The following is a 12785-nucleotide window of genomic DNA, read 5'->3' as shown; positions in this document are numbered from 1 at the left end:
GTTCTTCTTTAACATAAATTGAAGGGCTCATTTCCAAATCCGACATAGCCACGGGGTGGGCCTGGCCCACCCAGTATGGGCTCAGGCCCAACCACCCAGTAGCAGAAGAGTTTGACTTCACAGGCCGCTAGCAGCAGTTCTTACACGCTGCCATGGCTGGTCCGGAAGCCTTCCCTCTGATGCCTTTGTGTTTTGTGTCCGAGAGAAAGCTTCTGGATCAGCCGCCAACTGCGTGTAGGAACTGCTGCCGACAACTTGAAGAGAAATTCTGTAAGAAGTAATGCTGCTGGAGATGGGGATTGGGAATGGAGGGAAAGAGAGAGGCTGCACAGGCTAGGGGGGTGGGGAGGGAATGAGAGGCTGCTGCATAGTCTGGGGGAAGAGGAAGAAAAGAGAGAAGCTGCTGTACAGGATGAGGGGTGGGAAGGGAGGGAAAGAAAAAGGTAGGTGTAGGGCAGGTCACAGAAAACTTTGTACTCACCTAGGGCTCCTTTTACTAAGCTGCGATAGCGTTTATAGCGCGTGCTAAACCTGCGCTATGTGGCTAGAACTAACACCAGCTCAATGCTGGCGTTAGCGTCTAGTGCGCATGGCAATTCTCCGCACGCTAAGCGCGTGCTAAAATCGCTATCGCAGCTTAGTAAAAGGAGCCCCTAGTTTGGGCTCAAGTCTGCCCAAAATTGGCTGTCTGCCTATGCCACTGGACGAAGGATATTGCTATCTACCAGTATAATTAATTGTTGTGATGAATAGTTTTGTCATTGACCTGCAGCCAAGTTAAAATAAGATGTTTTTCTTGAATCAGCTAAGACCAGGTGAATGCTAATTCTAAAACCAGTTAAGTCTTAAACATTCTATGTTCATAACATACCAGGTAGCATGGCATGCAGCAGCCAATAACATGGTATGCCTGTTTTGTCCCATGTAGTAACATATTTGGATAAATGAGCAGAAAAATATTTTGCAGTTTTAATCTTAGGTACAGTGATGATTGGCATAGAAATGTGAAGGTTTTTCTAAAATTCAACACTTTTAGATAACTCATGCAAGATTTTAAACAACACTTATTATTATGTTTTCACTTTTTTAGTTTATATTTTCTCCACTTCTTGTGGGAAATTTAAAAAATATTTGTATACATAAAAATTTGATTTTTCTCTGATGCAACTAATATGGACTTGGCAAGTTTTGGAAATAAGCGCTTGATTTTCATCAACTGAAAAAAATCTAATAGTTTGTGAATTTTTCAAGCATGTCATAAATTATAATTAAAAATAAAACAATAATTGCTGCTGTTTAATTTACTTTTTTCTGTTTCTTCTTTTTTTGTTCTTTTATTTCTAAGAGTTTTTTTTTCCTTTTCAGAGAAAAGTCAATTGTAAACATACTACTTTAGCACCACCTTGTGGTCATAATATATTTTCTTTGAAAAATGCCCTTACTACTTGCCTTGAAGTTTGTGCCAACAAATTTTACAGGGTACAGAGTCAAGGCTGATGCAAGGGTTTCTAGTGTCCTGCTGTAACCTATAAATCGGGGCTCTCTTCCCTCATTAATATTAATAGCAGGCCACATATACTCCTTTACCAACTCTCTTTGTTCACATGATGCTACTATTTAATTAAAAGATTTTACATAAGGTTATACTCACTTAGCTTTTTGCGATTTCCTGCTTATGAAATTAGAAATTAATTCACCAATGTCTAAATGAGCACATACAGTAGTACATTGTTCTCAAGTATCAGCAATAGTCTTAGAACGATACTATCACATCATGTACCTCAAACAAAAGGTAGAGGAGATAGGTCCTCTAGGCAACAAAGGGAAGTCAAGAAAGAAAGTAAAGCACTGAAGATTTGTTTAGTCAAGTTTCATTTGAAAGATCTTGCATATTTAACCTGGGGCGTCAAAGAATATACTGTAAAACTTTCTATTGCAAGTAACTTGGTTTGCAAGTGTTTTGCAAGACAAGCAAACCATTTTCTTAAATTTTAACTTGATATACAAGCAATGTCTTGCAATGCAAGTATACACACGTCACATCATCACAACTGAGCCGATGGTTCTTCTCTCTCTGACGCTGCAAGAGTGTAGTGACTGTTCTAAATGAGCGAGGTCTTGCAATACAAGTATAGTATTTTGTATTAAAGTTTTTGGGTTGTGGAATGAATCGTCTGAGTTTCCATTATTTCCTATAGGAAAATTCACTTTGATATACAAATGCTTTGGATTACAAGCATGCTTTTGGAACGGATTATGCTGGCAAACCAAGATTTTACTGTACATTCTTTTCAGGGAAGTACTTATCTTATTCTAGGATAGACTACTTATTTATAGAAAAATGGTGCCTATGTTGCTGCAGGGAGGAATGGATACTCCCAATATTAGATCATGCAATTGCTACAGTAGTGATTAGCACTGAGGGAGTGAAGGGTTAAGAAATTATAAACATCTATGTTGGGTCAATTTAAACCTGCTCTCTTATCCAGTGGAACAACAACAAATAGCCATGAAGTGGAAGGAGTATGTACTTGTTAAGGATAATGGGAAAGTGGCAGAGGGGATAGTATGGGAGATAGTTTATATAAGGGGTATTCTTATTCAAATAGTGACACAAAATAGGAAAGAAGACTAAGGCTCACAAACAACTGTTAGTTAAATACCTTCTTGTCAAAACTGCATGAAAAAATCTCAAGCAGCAGAACAGTTGAGGAATTTGAAGTACAGGTACAAGATCCTGTATCTGAAATCCTTGGGACCAAGTATATTTTGGTTTTTGGAATTTTTCGGTTTTCAGAATGGTAATGTTAAGTCAGAAAAATACAGATTGCCACCAAACATTTTTTATTTCAAAATAAGGCAAACATTAAACACATCATGCACTTCAAACATAAATTTGTCCACTAAAGAGCCTTCAGTCTGTCATATACTAGACATGATAGAATATTTGTTAGCAAAAGAGGTATAGAAAACAATTGCTTCTTAAAGCTAAAATGAATCTAAGTAGAACAAGGTCTGCTGCATTAAACCAACGTGCTTAAGTGTCTGACCTTTTCAAAGAAGACTTTCATTTCTGACCATTGAATACTTTATTTCTCTTAGGCTGGCACTAGTCAATGAGAGAATGGTCAACATTTTCTCAGTGTCATTAATTACTCACTCATCATCACATTGCAGACTAGGAGCCACCAAATAATCTTTATTATTTCTGGGATTTTTCAGACCTGCAAAAGCTTACAATGAGCAAAGTCTTGCAATACAAGTACATACAGTATACACACGTCACATCATCACAACTGAGCCAATGGTTCTCTCTCTGACGCTGCAAGAGTGTAGTGACTGTTCTTTCTTTTTTTTTTAGTTCATTAGTTTTTATTGAATATTATAAGAAATTTACAGAAAGCAGTTCAAACACACAAAATCTGAATAAGACACAATGGTGTAGAAAAAGTCTATATCTACAATCATTTACATACAACCAGATTAATAAAAAGAATCCAGGGTATGTGTAACTGCTAATAAAAGATATATGAAAGGCAGAAAAGCAGGGAGAGTGAAATAAGAGAGAGGGAAAGAAAGAAGGAGAAAAAGAAAAAGAGAGAGATAGATAGATAAAGAGGCAAAAGTGTCTACTGCTTAGAATGAACATATGAATCTAAGAATGACCAAGGTGATTTATTTCGCACCATGTTTGTGGAGAGTCGAGAAATCATGTTTTTCTCATATGCATAAGATTCAAATTTGTGATACACGCTCAGAGAGTTCCACCAAAAGGTGTAGTCAAGTAGCGAGGATGATTTCCAATTTTTTAGAATATGCATAAGAGCTGTTACAAACATGGCATCAATGAGTTTAGGTGGGCAGTTTGTTTGTGCGAAACAAGGGTGTTGAGAACGAAGAATTACAATGTCCATGGAAATCTCTTCTGAACACTTAGTAATAGATTTTATAGTGTCCCAAATACGAATCCAGAAGGAGTGAACTATAGTGCAATGAAAAATCATGTGATCAAGAGTTCCAGACTCTCAAACAATTCCAGCAGGTGGAGTCTTGTTTTAGCTTCGCTTTCCACATGCGAAATGGGGTCCATACTGCATTCCACATAACGAAGAACATTGATTGCGAGACTCTGGAAGATAGAAGAGGACGGTTTGTGGAGGACCAGAAAAGTTCCCAATCTATATCAGAAAGCGTAGTCTGCAGAATCGAGTCCCATTGGTTCATTGATTGAGGTGAAAAGGTAAAAGAGTGATCCCTTAGAATACTATAAAAAAGAGATATCGCTTTACCCTTCATTAAGGCCAGAGTAGACCAGTGGTGAACAGTGTGGATAGAGGTCATAAAGTCAGGGCGCATATGTACCTTAGACAGTATTCCAGTAAGCATGAGCCATTGGGAATGTATAGAGGATGGAAGTGAATATGCAGAACAAAAAATATCAAAAGGAACGAATGAGGTGGAGGAGATTAATTGATGAGCAAACTCGACACCCGCCCGTTGCCACCTCTTCCATGAAAGGGATCTACCTTTATTTTGAATTTTAGGGTTATTCCAAAGGGACATGAGTAGGCTTTCACTAACAGAGATCTTAGCCGTTGCATCTAGGAGATGAAAAGCATGCTGCGTTGCACTCAACAAGGAATACTTTCTCAAGTGTCTAGGTATTGACACTGTAAGAAAGCAGGAAACGTGCAGTGGTGCACATAAAAAGCACTGTTTTTTATTTATTTATTTATTTTATTTAGTGACTGTTCTAAACGAGCGAGGTCTTGCAATATGAGTACATACAGTACATACTATGTAGCACTATTTCATAACTCAGGAGAGGGTACCCTTCCTTTGCAGGGAACAGAAGCCCAGCAAATCCATATCTCCTTACTGTAGTCACAGGATTGGCACACATATGTTTGCAAAACACAATTGTAAACTATGGTTACCTCAGACATCACCTTTGTAATTAGCTTTTCAACAAAATACATCAATTCTTGCAATTATTGGCAGAGAATGTGGTGACAGCATTTAGTATAGCAGCCTGTAACATCAAGTAGGCTGATAATATCCCACCACATACTGTATATCCATATGTCCTGATGAAATGCAGTTGGTAAAATCCACATGAGATGGAAAGGCTGGGTCTCGTAATGTCCTTTTCAGTCATCGGGATGTTGCTTGCTACTTGTGAGCTGAATTGGCCACAGTTGGAAACAGGATCTGACCCTCATTTGACTGTTGACCTGTCCAGTCTATGCACTGTTGTGCCCCTCTGGGCTAGTCTCTTAACGAGGCTGCCAGCATGCCTCCAGCAGCTGCTGCAGGAGCCCCACAATTTGGCCTAGAACCCTGATCTTGGTGCTGCAGCTCCTGCATCAAGTCTATTTGCATGACTGAGACTTGCTGCAGGAGTTGCATATGGGGGGAGGGGGGCTATAGGGGATGCTGCCACAGCAGCAGATCCTTAAGAACATAAGAATTGCCGCTGCTGGGTCAGACCAGTGGTCCATTGTGCCCAGCAGTCCACTCGCGCTGCGGCCCTTAGGTCAAAGACCAGGCTCTAAATGAGTCCAGCCTCACCTGCTTACGTTCCAGTTTGGCAGGAACTTGTCCAACTTGTCTTGAATCCCTGGAGGGTGTTTTCTCCTATAACAGACTCCGGACGAGGTTTCCAGTTTTCTACCACTCTCTGGGTGAGGAAGAACTTCCTTATGTTTGTACGGAATCTATCCCCTTCAACTTTAGAGAGTGCCCTCTCGTTCTCTCTACCTTGGAGAGGGTGAACAACCTGTCTATCTACTAAATATATTCCCTTCAGTATCTTGAATGTTTTGATCATGTCCCCTCTCAGTCTCCTCCTTTCAAATGTATTTTGAGGATTTAAATTACTTAATTATAATATTGTAATCACATCATAGGTCTTATTGTATTAATAATTGGGAGGAGGATGGGAGAAAATGATTGTTTTATGTATTACTTGTGTAGTTAATAGTGTGTTTTATGCAGTATTTTATGTTCAGTTAATTGTATTGCACTGTCAAAGCTTGAAAATCAATAAAGATTAAAAAAATAAAAAATATGATATTGGGATCATCGCTTCCACTGTCCTATGAGGTGGTAATCTGTGGGACATTATTGAAAACTAAACCCCCATTAGACAAGTATAAAAGCAGGCTTCTAATTATTATGACAGGGATTGCCATGCAGATGATTACCAAAAATTAGAAAAATTGGGACAGGCTTTTCCTTCTGGTGGGAAACTTTATGTTATAAATATGAAAAAGTGAATTCAGATATATTAGGTCATAATAATATATTCAAATTAACGTGGGGTCCATTAACAAATTTTGTTAACTCTGATTAGTGTAGAGTGCCATTATTTTTTATTTGATTTGCACACACATCCAGGGTGGATGGGAGGGAGGGATGAATTATATTTTATATTCTATTTTGATTGGATATAGTGGAAGGGAGGGGGGGAAGGTATTTTGTATTGATATTGATCGAATGTAAGTGCTGTTTATGATAATACTTATATGTAAATTCTAATGCACTTTTGAACTTGACTTGAAAACTAATAAAGAATTATAAAAAAAAAAGTCTAATATACATACTGGCTCTGCTACAGATTTCTAATGTTGCTGTTTTTCTAACAGGTCTTGGAATGCGTACAGTAAATGCAATATATGGAGATACAATCATCATACCTTGTAGTTTGGATGTACCAAAGAGCCTTTTGTTTGGAAAATGGAAATATGTAAGTAGACGTTGAATTGCTGTTAGCTAAGGGGAACAGATTTGAATAAGCAGAGAAACTTGCGATGAAAAAATTGGTTATAAATGATTACAATTACATTAGCATTTTTATAGATATTTTTTTATTGATTGTGGGTATCGGAATGGGATTAGACTCACAGATATAATACGTGAAAATTTCTGTTTTTAGAGAAGCATTTTCTTACAAATTTATCCCCCCCCCCTTTACAAAACAGCACAAGAGGTTTTTAGAGCCAACTGAATGCTCTATGCTGCTCCGACGATCATAGAGTTCCTATAATGTCAAAGCAGCGCAGAGCAATCAGCATGCCAGCTGGCGCTAAAAATCTCATGTGCAGTTTTGTAAAAGGGTGTGGGGTTAAATGTGAACTGAAATTTTATAGTAGCTTGCTTCTCCTGCACTTTGTGAGGGTCATTTTCAAAACATTTTATGAGTGAACAGTTTTCCATTAACAAACAGGATTGCATCAGACACACAAATGAGTAATATCCTCACAATGGAACAGCTATCCCAAGAATGTCAAGGGCCATGGTGTCTGCATGTATCACAGATTACCAACTCTACATGATGTAATAAATGGACGTCATCCTCCAAAAGGTGCAGCTTTGCGTCCAGTCTGCCTCAGTAGGTGAAGGCTGATCTAGCAGCCGTTGTAGTAGAAGCAGATGTGTCAAACCCCCATCTCTGGACTCCATTACTTCCATCTTCTTGCACCATTTGCCTGGAAGAGATTTTCTGAGTTGCCACACATTGCTGTCTCTGGTTCTATTCAAATCCAGTCTAAAAGCTTTTTAGGATGCTTTTAAGTGTTAAATCCTTTTTTTACCTTCTTTAATACCAATCTTTTAATAAAGAAACATCCTTAATCTCTTAATTATCCTGTTTATATTGAATGGATTATAAATTCTTTCAACCAGACCAGGGGGTGTCAGGTGAGAGCTGGTTATTTGTGCTGCAAGGGGAGAAGACAGAAGCAGTGAGCCCGAGGGGGTTGGGGGGCTGTCAGATCTGGGTCTTGTGCTGCAGTAGGTGAAGGCAGAAGCTGTGTAGGAGATAGTGGATTCTGCGGATGGGCAGACCAGATATAGACTTTATCTGCTGTCAGGTTTCTAGGTTTCTGTGTGAGTTGGGGGGGGGGGGGATGCAGGTGTGAGCTGGGTGGTGGTAGTGCTGCACGGGCATGAGAGTTGGGAGGAGAACACGAAAGAAACTGTGTGCTGCAAGGGAAGCAGAGAATGGAACAAGAAGAGTCAGGTATCTCTGTGCCCTTAGGGAGGGAGGGGGAGCAGCAACAGCTGGGTGGGGGAGCAGCAACAGCTGGGTGTCTTGTGTACTGTGAGGGAAGGAAGGCGTAAGGGCTGGATGTTTGTGTGCCACAAAGAGTGGGAGAGCTCTAGGTGTCTGTATGAGGGAGAGGGAAATTTGAAGCAGAAGGGGAGATTGCTGAGTGTTTCTGTGCTAGGGTGCAGGAGCGGGGGAGGTATGTGCATGTGAAGGAAAGGAAAAGTTGGAGAGAAAGATGGAGAAATTCAGTTATGGTGGAGTTGGTCACTGGGGCACTGCTACAGAAATGGATAATGAAAGCCACAGGTAGTGGTCATCTAGAGAGAGCTGTAGGAGGGCTTATCCTGCTTGGTTGGGGAGGAAGAAAGAGCAGTGTTGTGGGGTAAGTGAGAGAGAGAGAAAGAGAAAGAAGACTGCTACTACTACTACTACTATTACTATTTATTATTTCTGTAGCGCTACCAGATACACACAGCGCTGTATATTAATCACTCAGGAGATGGTCCCTTGTCAAAAGAGTTTACAATCTAATTAGAACAGACACACAGGACAAAAAGGGTAAATTTATACATGCTGCTCAGGTAGGGAATTACAAGGGGACAGAGAGAACTATTGGGGCATATCCCCAATGGGGGGTGAGGGTAAGGGGAGGCAGATATGTATGTGCTGGGGTTGTGCATGTGCTAGGGAGGTGGGAGGCAGAGAGAGGGGGCATATTCTTGGTGGTAATGGGGTTAAAGGGAGGCAATTTTTAAAGAATCTGGTTCTGTTTTTGGGAGGGAGGGAGAAAAGCTACTTGGGTAGGATGGCAGATGGGGAAGAAGAATTCAGAGAGGCTACTTCTAGGGGTAAGGATTTGCCGACAGTGCTGGGTAGGTGATGAAGAATGACTAGACTGTGGTTGCTGGGAGTAGGTGGGCTATCCATGGGGAGGGGTTAAACTTGTAGCTGCTGGAGGCAGGTGGGCAATATAGAAAGGCCAAGACTATAGCTATCGGGGGTAGGTGGGTGCACTACCCCATCCACATAGCCATAGCAGCTTTAGCATTAAGTTTCCCCAGAAACTGCAGCCTAAAGCCTCTCTCCATTGCTAGATACACTGTAGGTGGGTGGACAGTGGGAAAAGCAGTAGCCCCTTAGTCACTCCTTCCCTGCTATTATAATAACTTGTTTTGCTTCATCTTGAGCATATTATGAATGTGTGATTTTAAAAATATACAGTATATTTAAAAGATTTGTTTCATTCCAAATCGTGTTCCTAAATTTTTGGGCTGGTTCCTAGATCCTTTGTCGAGCCTGGCTTAAAGCATAATCAACCTTTCGATACTCCAATGAATGTCAGCCTAACATAGAAACATAGAAACATAGAAATAGACGGCAGATAAGGGCCACGGCCCATCTAGTTTGCCCACCCCAATGACCCTCCCCTACCTTTCTCTGTGAATAGATCTCACGTGTCTATCCCATTTGGCCTTAAAATTAGGCATGCTGCTGGCCTCAATAACCTGAAGTGGAAGACTATTCCAGCGATCATCCACCCTTTCAGTGAAAAAAAATTTCCTAGTGTCCCCGTGCAGTTTCCCGCCCCTGATTTTCCACGGATGCCCCCTTGTTGCCGCGGGACCCTTGAAAAAGAAGATATCTTCTTCCACCTCGATGCGGCCCGTGAGATACTTGAATGTCTCGATCATGTCACCCCTCTCTCTGCGTTCCTTGAGTGAGTACAGCTGCAACTTATCCAGCCGTTCCTCGTACGGGAGATCCTTGAGTCCCGAGATCATCCGGGTGACCATTCTCTGGACCGACTCCAGTCTCAGCACATCCTTACGGTAATGCGGCCTCCAGAATTGCACACAGTATTCCAGGTGGGGCCTCACCATGGATCTATACAATGGCATAATGACTTCAGGCTTACGGCTGACGAAACTACTGCGTATGCAACCTATGATTTGCCTTGCCTTGGATGAAGCTTGCTCCACTTGATTGGCAGTCTTCATGTTCTCACTGTCGATCACCCCTAAATCTCGTTCTGCTTCACTTCTTGTTAGGATCTCGCCATTAAGGGTGTAAGTCTTGCATGGATTTTGGCTGCCCAGGTGCATGACTTTGCATTTTTTGGCATTGAAGCTGAGTTGCCAAGACCTAGACCAATGCTCCAGTAGGAGTAGGTCAGAATAAGTGAATTAGTCAACTTAGGGCTCCTTTTACAAAGCCGTGCTAGGGCCTTAACGATCGGAATAGTGCGCGCTAAATTGCCATGCGTGCTAGCCGCTACTGCCTCCTTTTGAGCAGGTGGTAGATTTTCGGCTAGCGCGCGCTATGGCGCACCATAATCCAGTGCATGCGTTAAAAACGCTAGCGCACCTTTGTAAAAGGAGCCCTTAGGTTCTTGCTTGTGATATCCCATCAAATATTTATTTAGATTCTGTTCACTTATTCTGACAGTCTAAAATCTACTCTAATGCTGGTCCTATGACACATCTCTGGCCATCATTCAACTAGCTTACTCTTATCCTTTCAAAGCTGAGCTCCATTACCAAAGCAACTACTTGTACTCTGGACCCTACTCCCTCATTTAGTTCAAAATCATTAAACATATCTTTGATACTTAGCAATAAAAGCCTAACTTAAGGGGAGGTCCCTTCCATGTTGAAATATGTTCTGGTAGAACTAGTACTGAAAAAAGAGAACTTTAGAATCTATCATAGCTTCCAATTATTGCTCAGTCTCTTTCTTCCTTTATATCTCTTAAGCTTGCTGAGAAGTTAGTTTTCACCAACTACTTCACTGTGTTGAGCATTTTCATGTTTTACATCCTCGTCAGTCGGGCTTCCACTCAGGTCATAGGCTCTTCTTAATGAGTCCTCTCCACCTTTGATGCAAGTACTATAGTTCTAGCAGTCTCTCTTCACTTAACCACTAAATTTAACAGTAGCTCACTCACATCTTTTGCCAGACTCAGTTCTATTGGCATAATTGGGATAGTTTTATCATTTTATCATTCCTTCTACGAGAACTCCCTAATCCCTTTTTATTCTGTTTGTCTGTCTAATTAGATTGTAAGCTCTTCCGAACAGGGATTGTCTCTTACATATTTAATGTACTGCACTGCCTACTTCTAGCAGCTCTATAGAAATGATAAGTAGTTGGTTCTCATTTTTCTTGAATTATCATTCTCCCATGGGCTTTCCACATCCGTTCAGTATCTCCTTCAATGTGGTGTCCCCCAAGGCTCTGTCATGGCACCTTTATTGTCCAATATTTTCATGAGTTGTATTACTGTTTTCATCCAAGATCACAAGCTCAGCACCTATGATTATTCTGATGACATCTGTTGCTCGCCTGGTTTGACCGCCTTTCCTTCAATCTCACTAATTTTCAACTTTGCCTTGATGCTGTGGTTAGCAGAAAATTGCTTGATGTTGAACCCTTTAAAGACGGTGGGTATGTGGCTTACAGAGAGCCCCACTTGACAACCTTCACGCCAGCATTAAATGGCACGGTCAGTCTTGCTGGTATCTCAGTTCAATTACCTATCATTATCCCAGGACAAGCAGGCAGCATATTCTTGACTGATGGGTGACGGCACCGACGGAGCCCCGGTACGGACAATTTTAGAGTGATTGCACTCTAAGAACTTTGAAAGTTCTAGTAGGCCGCACCGCGCACGCGCGAGTGCCTTCCCGCCCGACAGAGGCGCGCGGTCCCCAGTTTCTTAGTTTCCGCGGAGCTAAGAAGACGCGTGTTCCAACTGCTGTTGGAAAATTTTTTCAAATTTTTCTTGCCTTCCCGCTCGCGCGTTATTTTCTTGTCGTGATTTATTCACCTTATCGTTTCTTTCTTTTATTTTAAAAAAAAAAAGTCCATTTTTTTTCGACTTTTTTACGGTCAGCCCCGGCGGGGCCTGTTGGCACCATCGAAGCCTCGGGCTTCGATTTTGCTACGGCCGTTTTTCCCTACATGCCCCCTTCACCGGGTTTTAAGAAGTGTCAGCGGTGTGCACGTCCTATTTCCCTTTCCGACCCGCACAAGTGGTGCCTTCAGTGTCTGGGTCCGGACCATAGGGCAGAAATGTGCACCCGCTGCAGTTCTCTCCAAAAGAGAACTCTAAAGAATCGCCAAATTCAACAGCGAATTCTTTTCGGTGCCGCCATGGAAGATCCCCCGGCATTGACACCGTCATCTTCCTCCAAATCGGCACCGGTGACTTCGACACCGCCAGATCCATCCTCGGTGTCGCACCCTGTAGGTAAGCCGGCTAAGAAACTATCCCCTACTGTCCTTAGCCCGCCAGTCGAACAAGCAGTAAGCCAAGTCCTGCAGACTGCGCGCCGGCCTCGCAAACGCTCCGCTCCTATTGAAGTCACTGCCTCTTCATCGGCATCGACTTCGCCTGAGTGTCGAGCTGCACCGCAGGTACCGAGCAAGAAAAAAGCGGTACCGGTGCCATAGGGAGCGTCTCTGGATGAGAGAATAGCATCCATCCTTCAGGTCCAGCTTAAGGAGCAGTTACAACACTTGCTCCCGGCTCTGCTGACTCCGAGCCTTCCAGTGTCGGTACCTACTGAGCATTCGGTGCCGATCGTTGAACAGCCTGTTTTGTCGGCATCGACGTTGTCGGCACCGCAAAAATCTGTTTCTATGCCTGTTCTCTCGGCGGAACCGAAGTCTCTTCGACGCACTGCTTACTCGACTTCGGAGCCGGTGCCGTTCTCTGACACCCGTACTGCTG

The 12785-nt window shown here is 42.0% G+C and overlaps 1 protein-coding gene across 5 annotated transcripts in view; it reads left to right on the top strand.

The window, feature by feature from the left end:
- ALCAM (activated leukocyte cell adhesion molecule) overlaps positions 1–12785 on the top strand; it is a 192325-nt gene that overhangs the window by 69381 nt on the left and 110159 nt on the right. For all 5 annotated transcript variants that reach the window (XM_033941485.1, XM_033941484.1, XM_033941486.1 and 2 more), the window contains exon 2: positions 6648–6748. In XM_033941485.1, coding sequence (XP_033797376.1) covers positions 6648–6748 — 101 coding nt within the window. The remainder of the gene's footprint in view (positions 1–6647; positions 6749–12785) is intronic.

Source organism: Geotrypetes seraphini, chromosome 4 (assembly GCF_902459505.1).
Source record: "Geotrypetes seraphini chromosome 4, aGeoSer1.1, whole genome shotgun sequence".
Lineage (NCBI taxonomy): Eukaryota > Metazoa > Chordata > Amphibia > Gymnophiona > Dermophiidae > Geotrypetes > Geotrypetes seraphini.
Note: the sequence above shows the minus strand (reverse complement) of the source record. Positions and strands in the feature narration are given on the sequence as shown.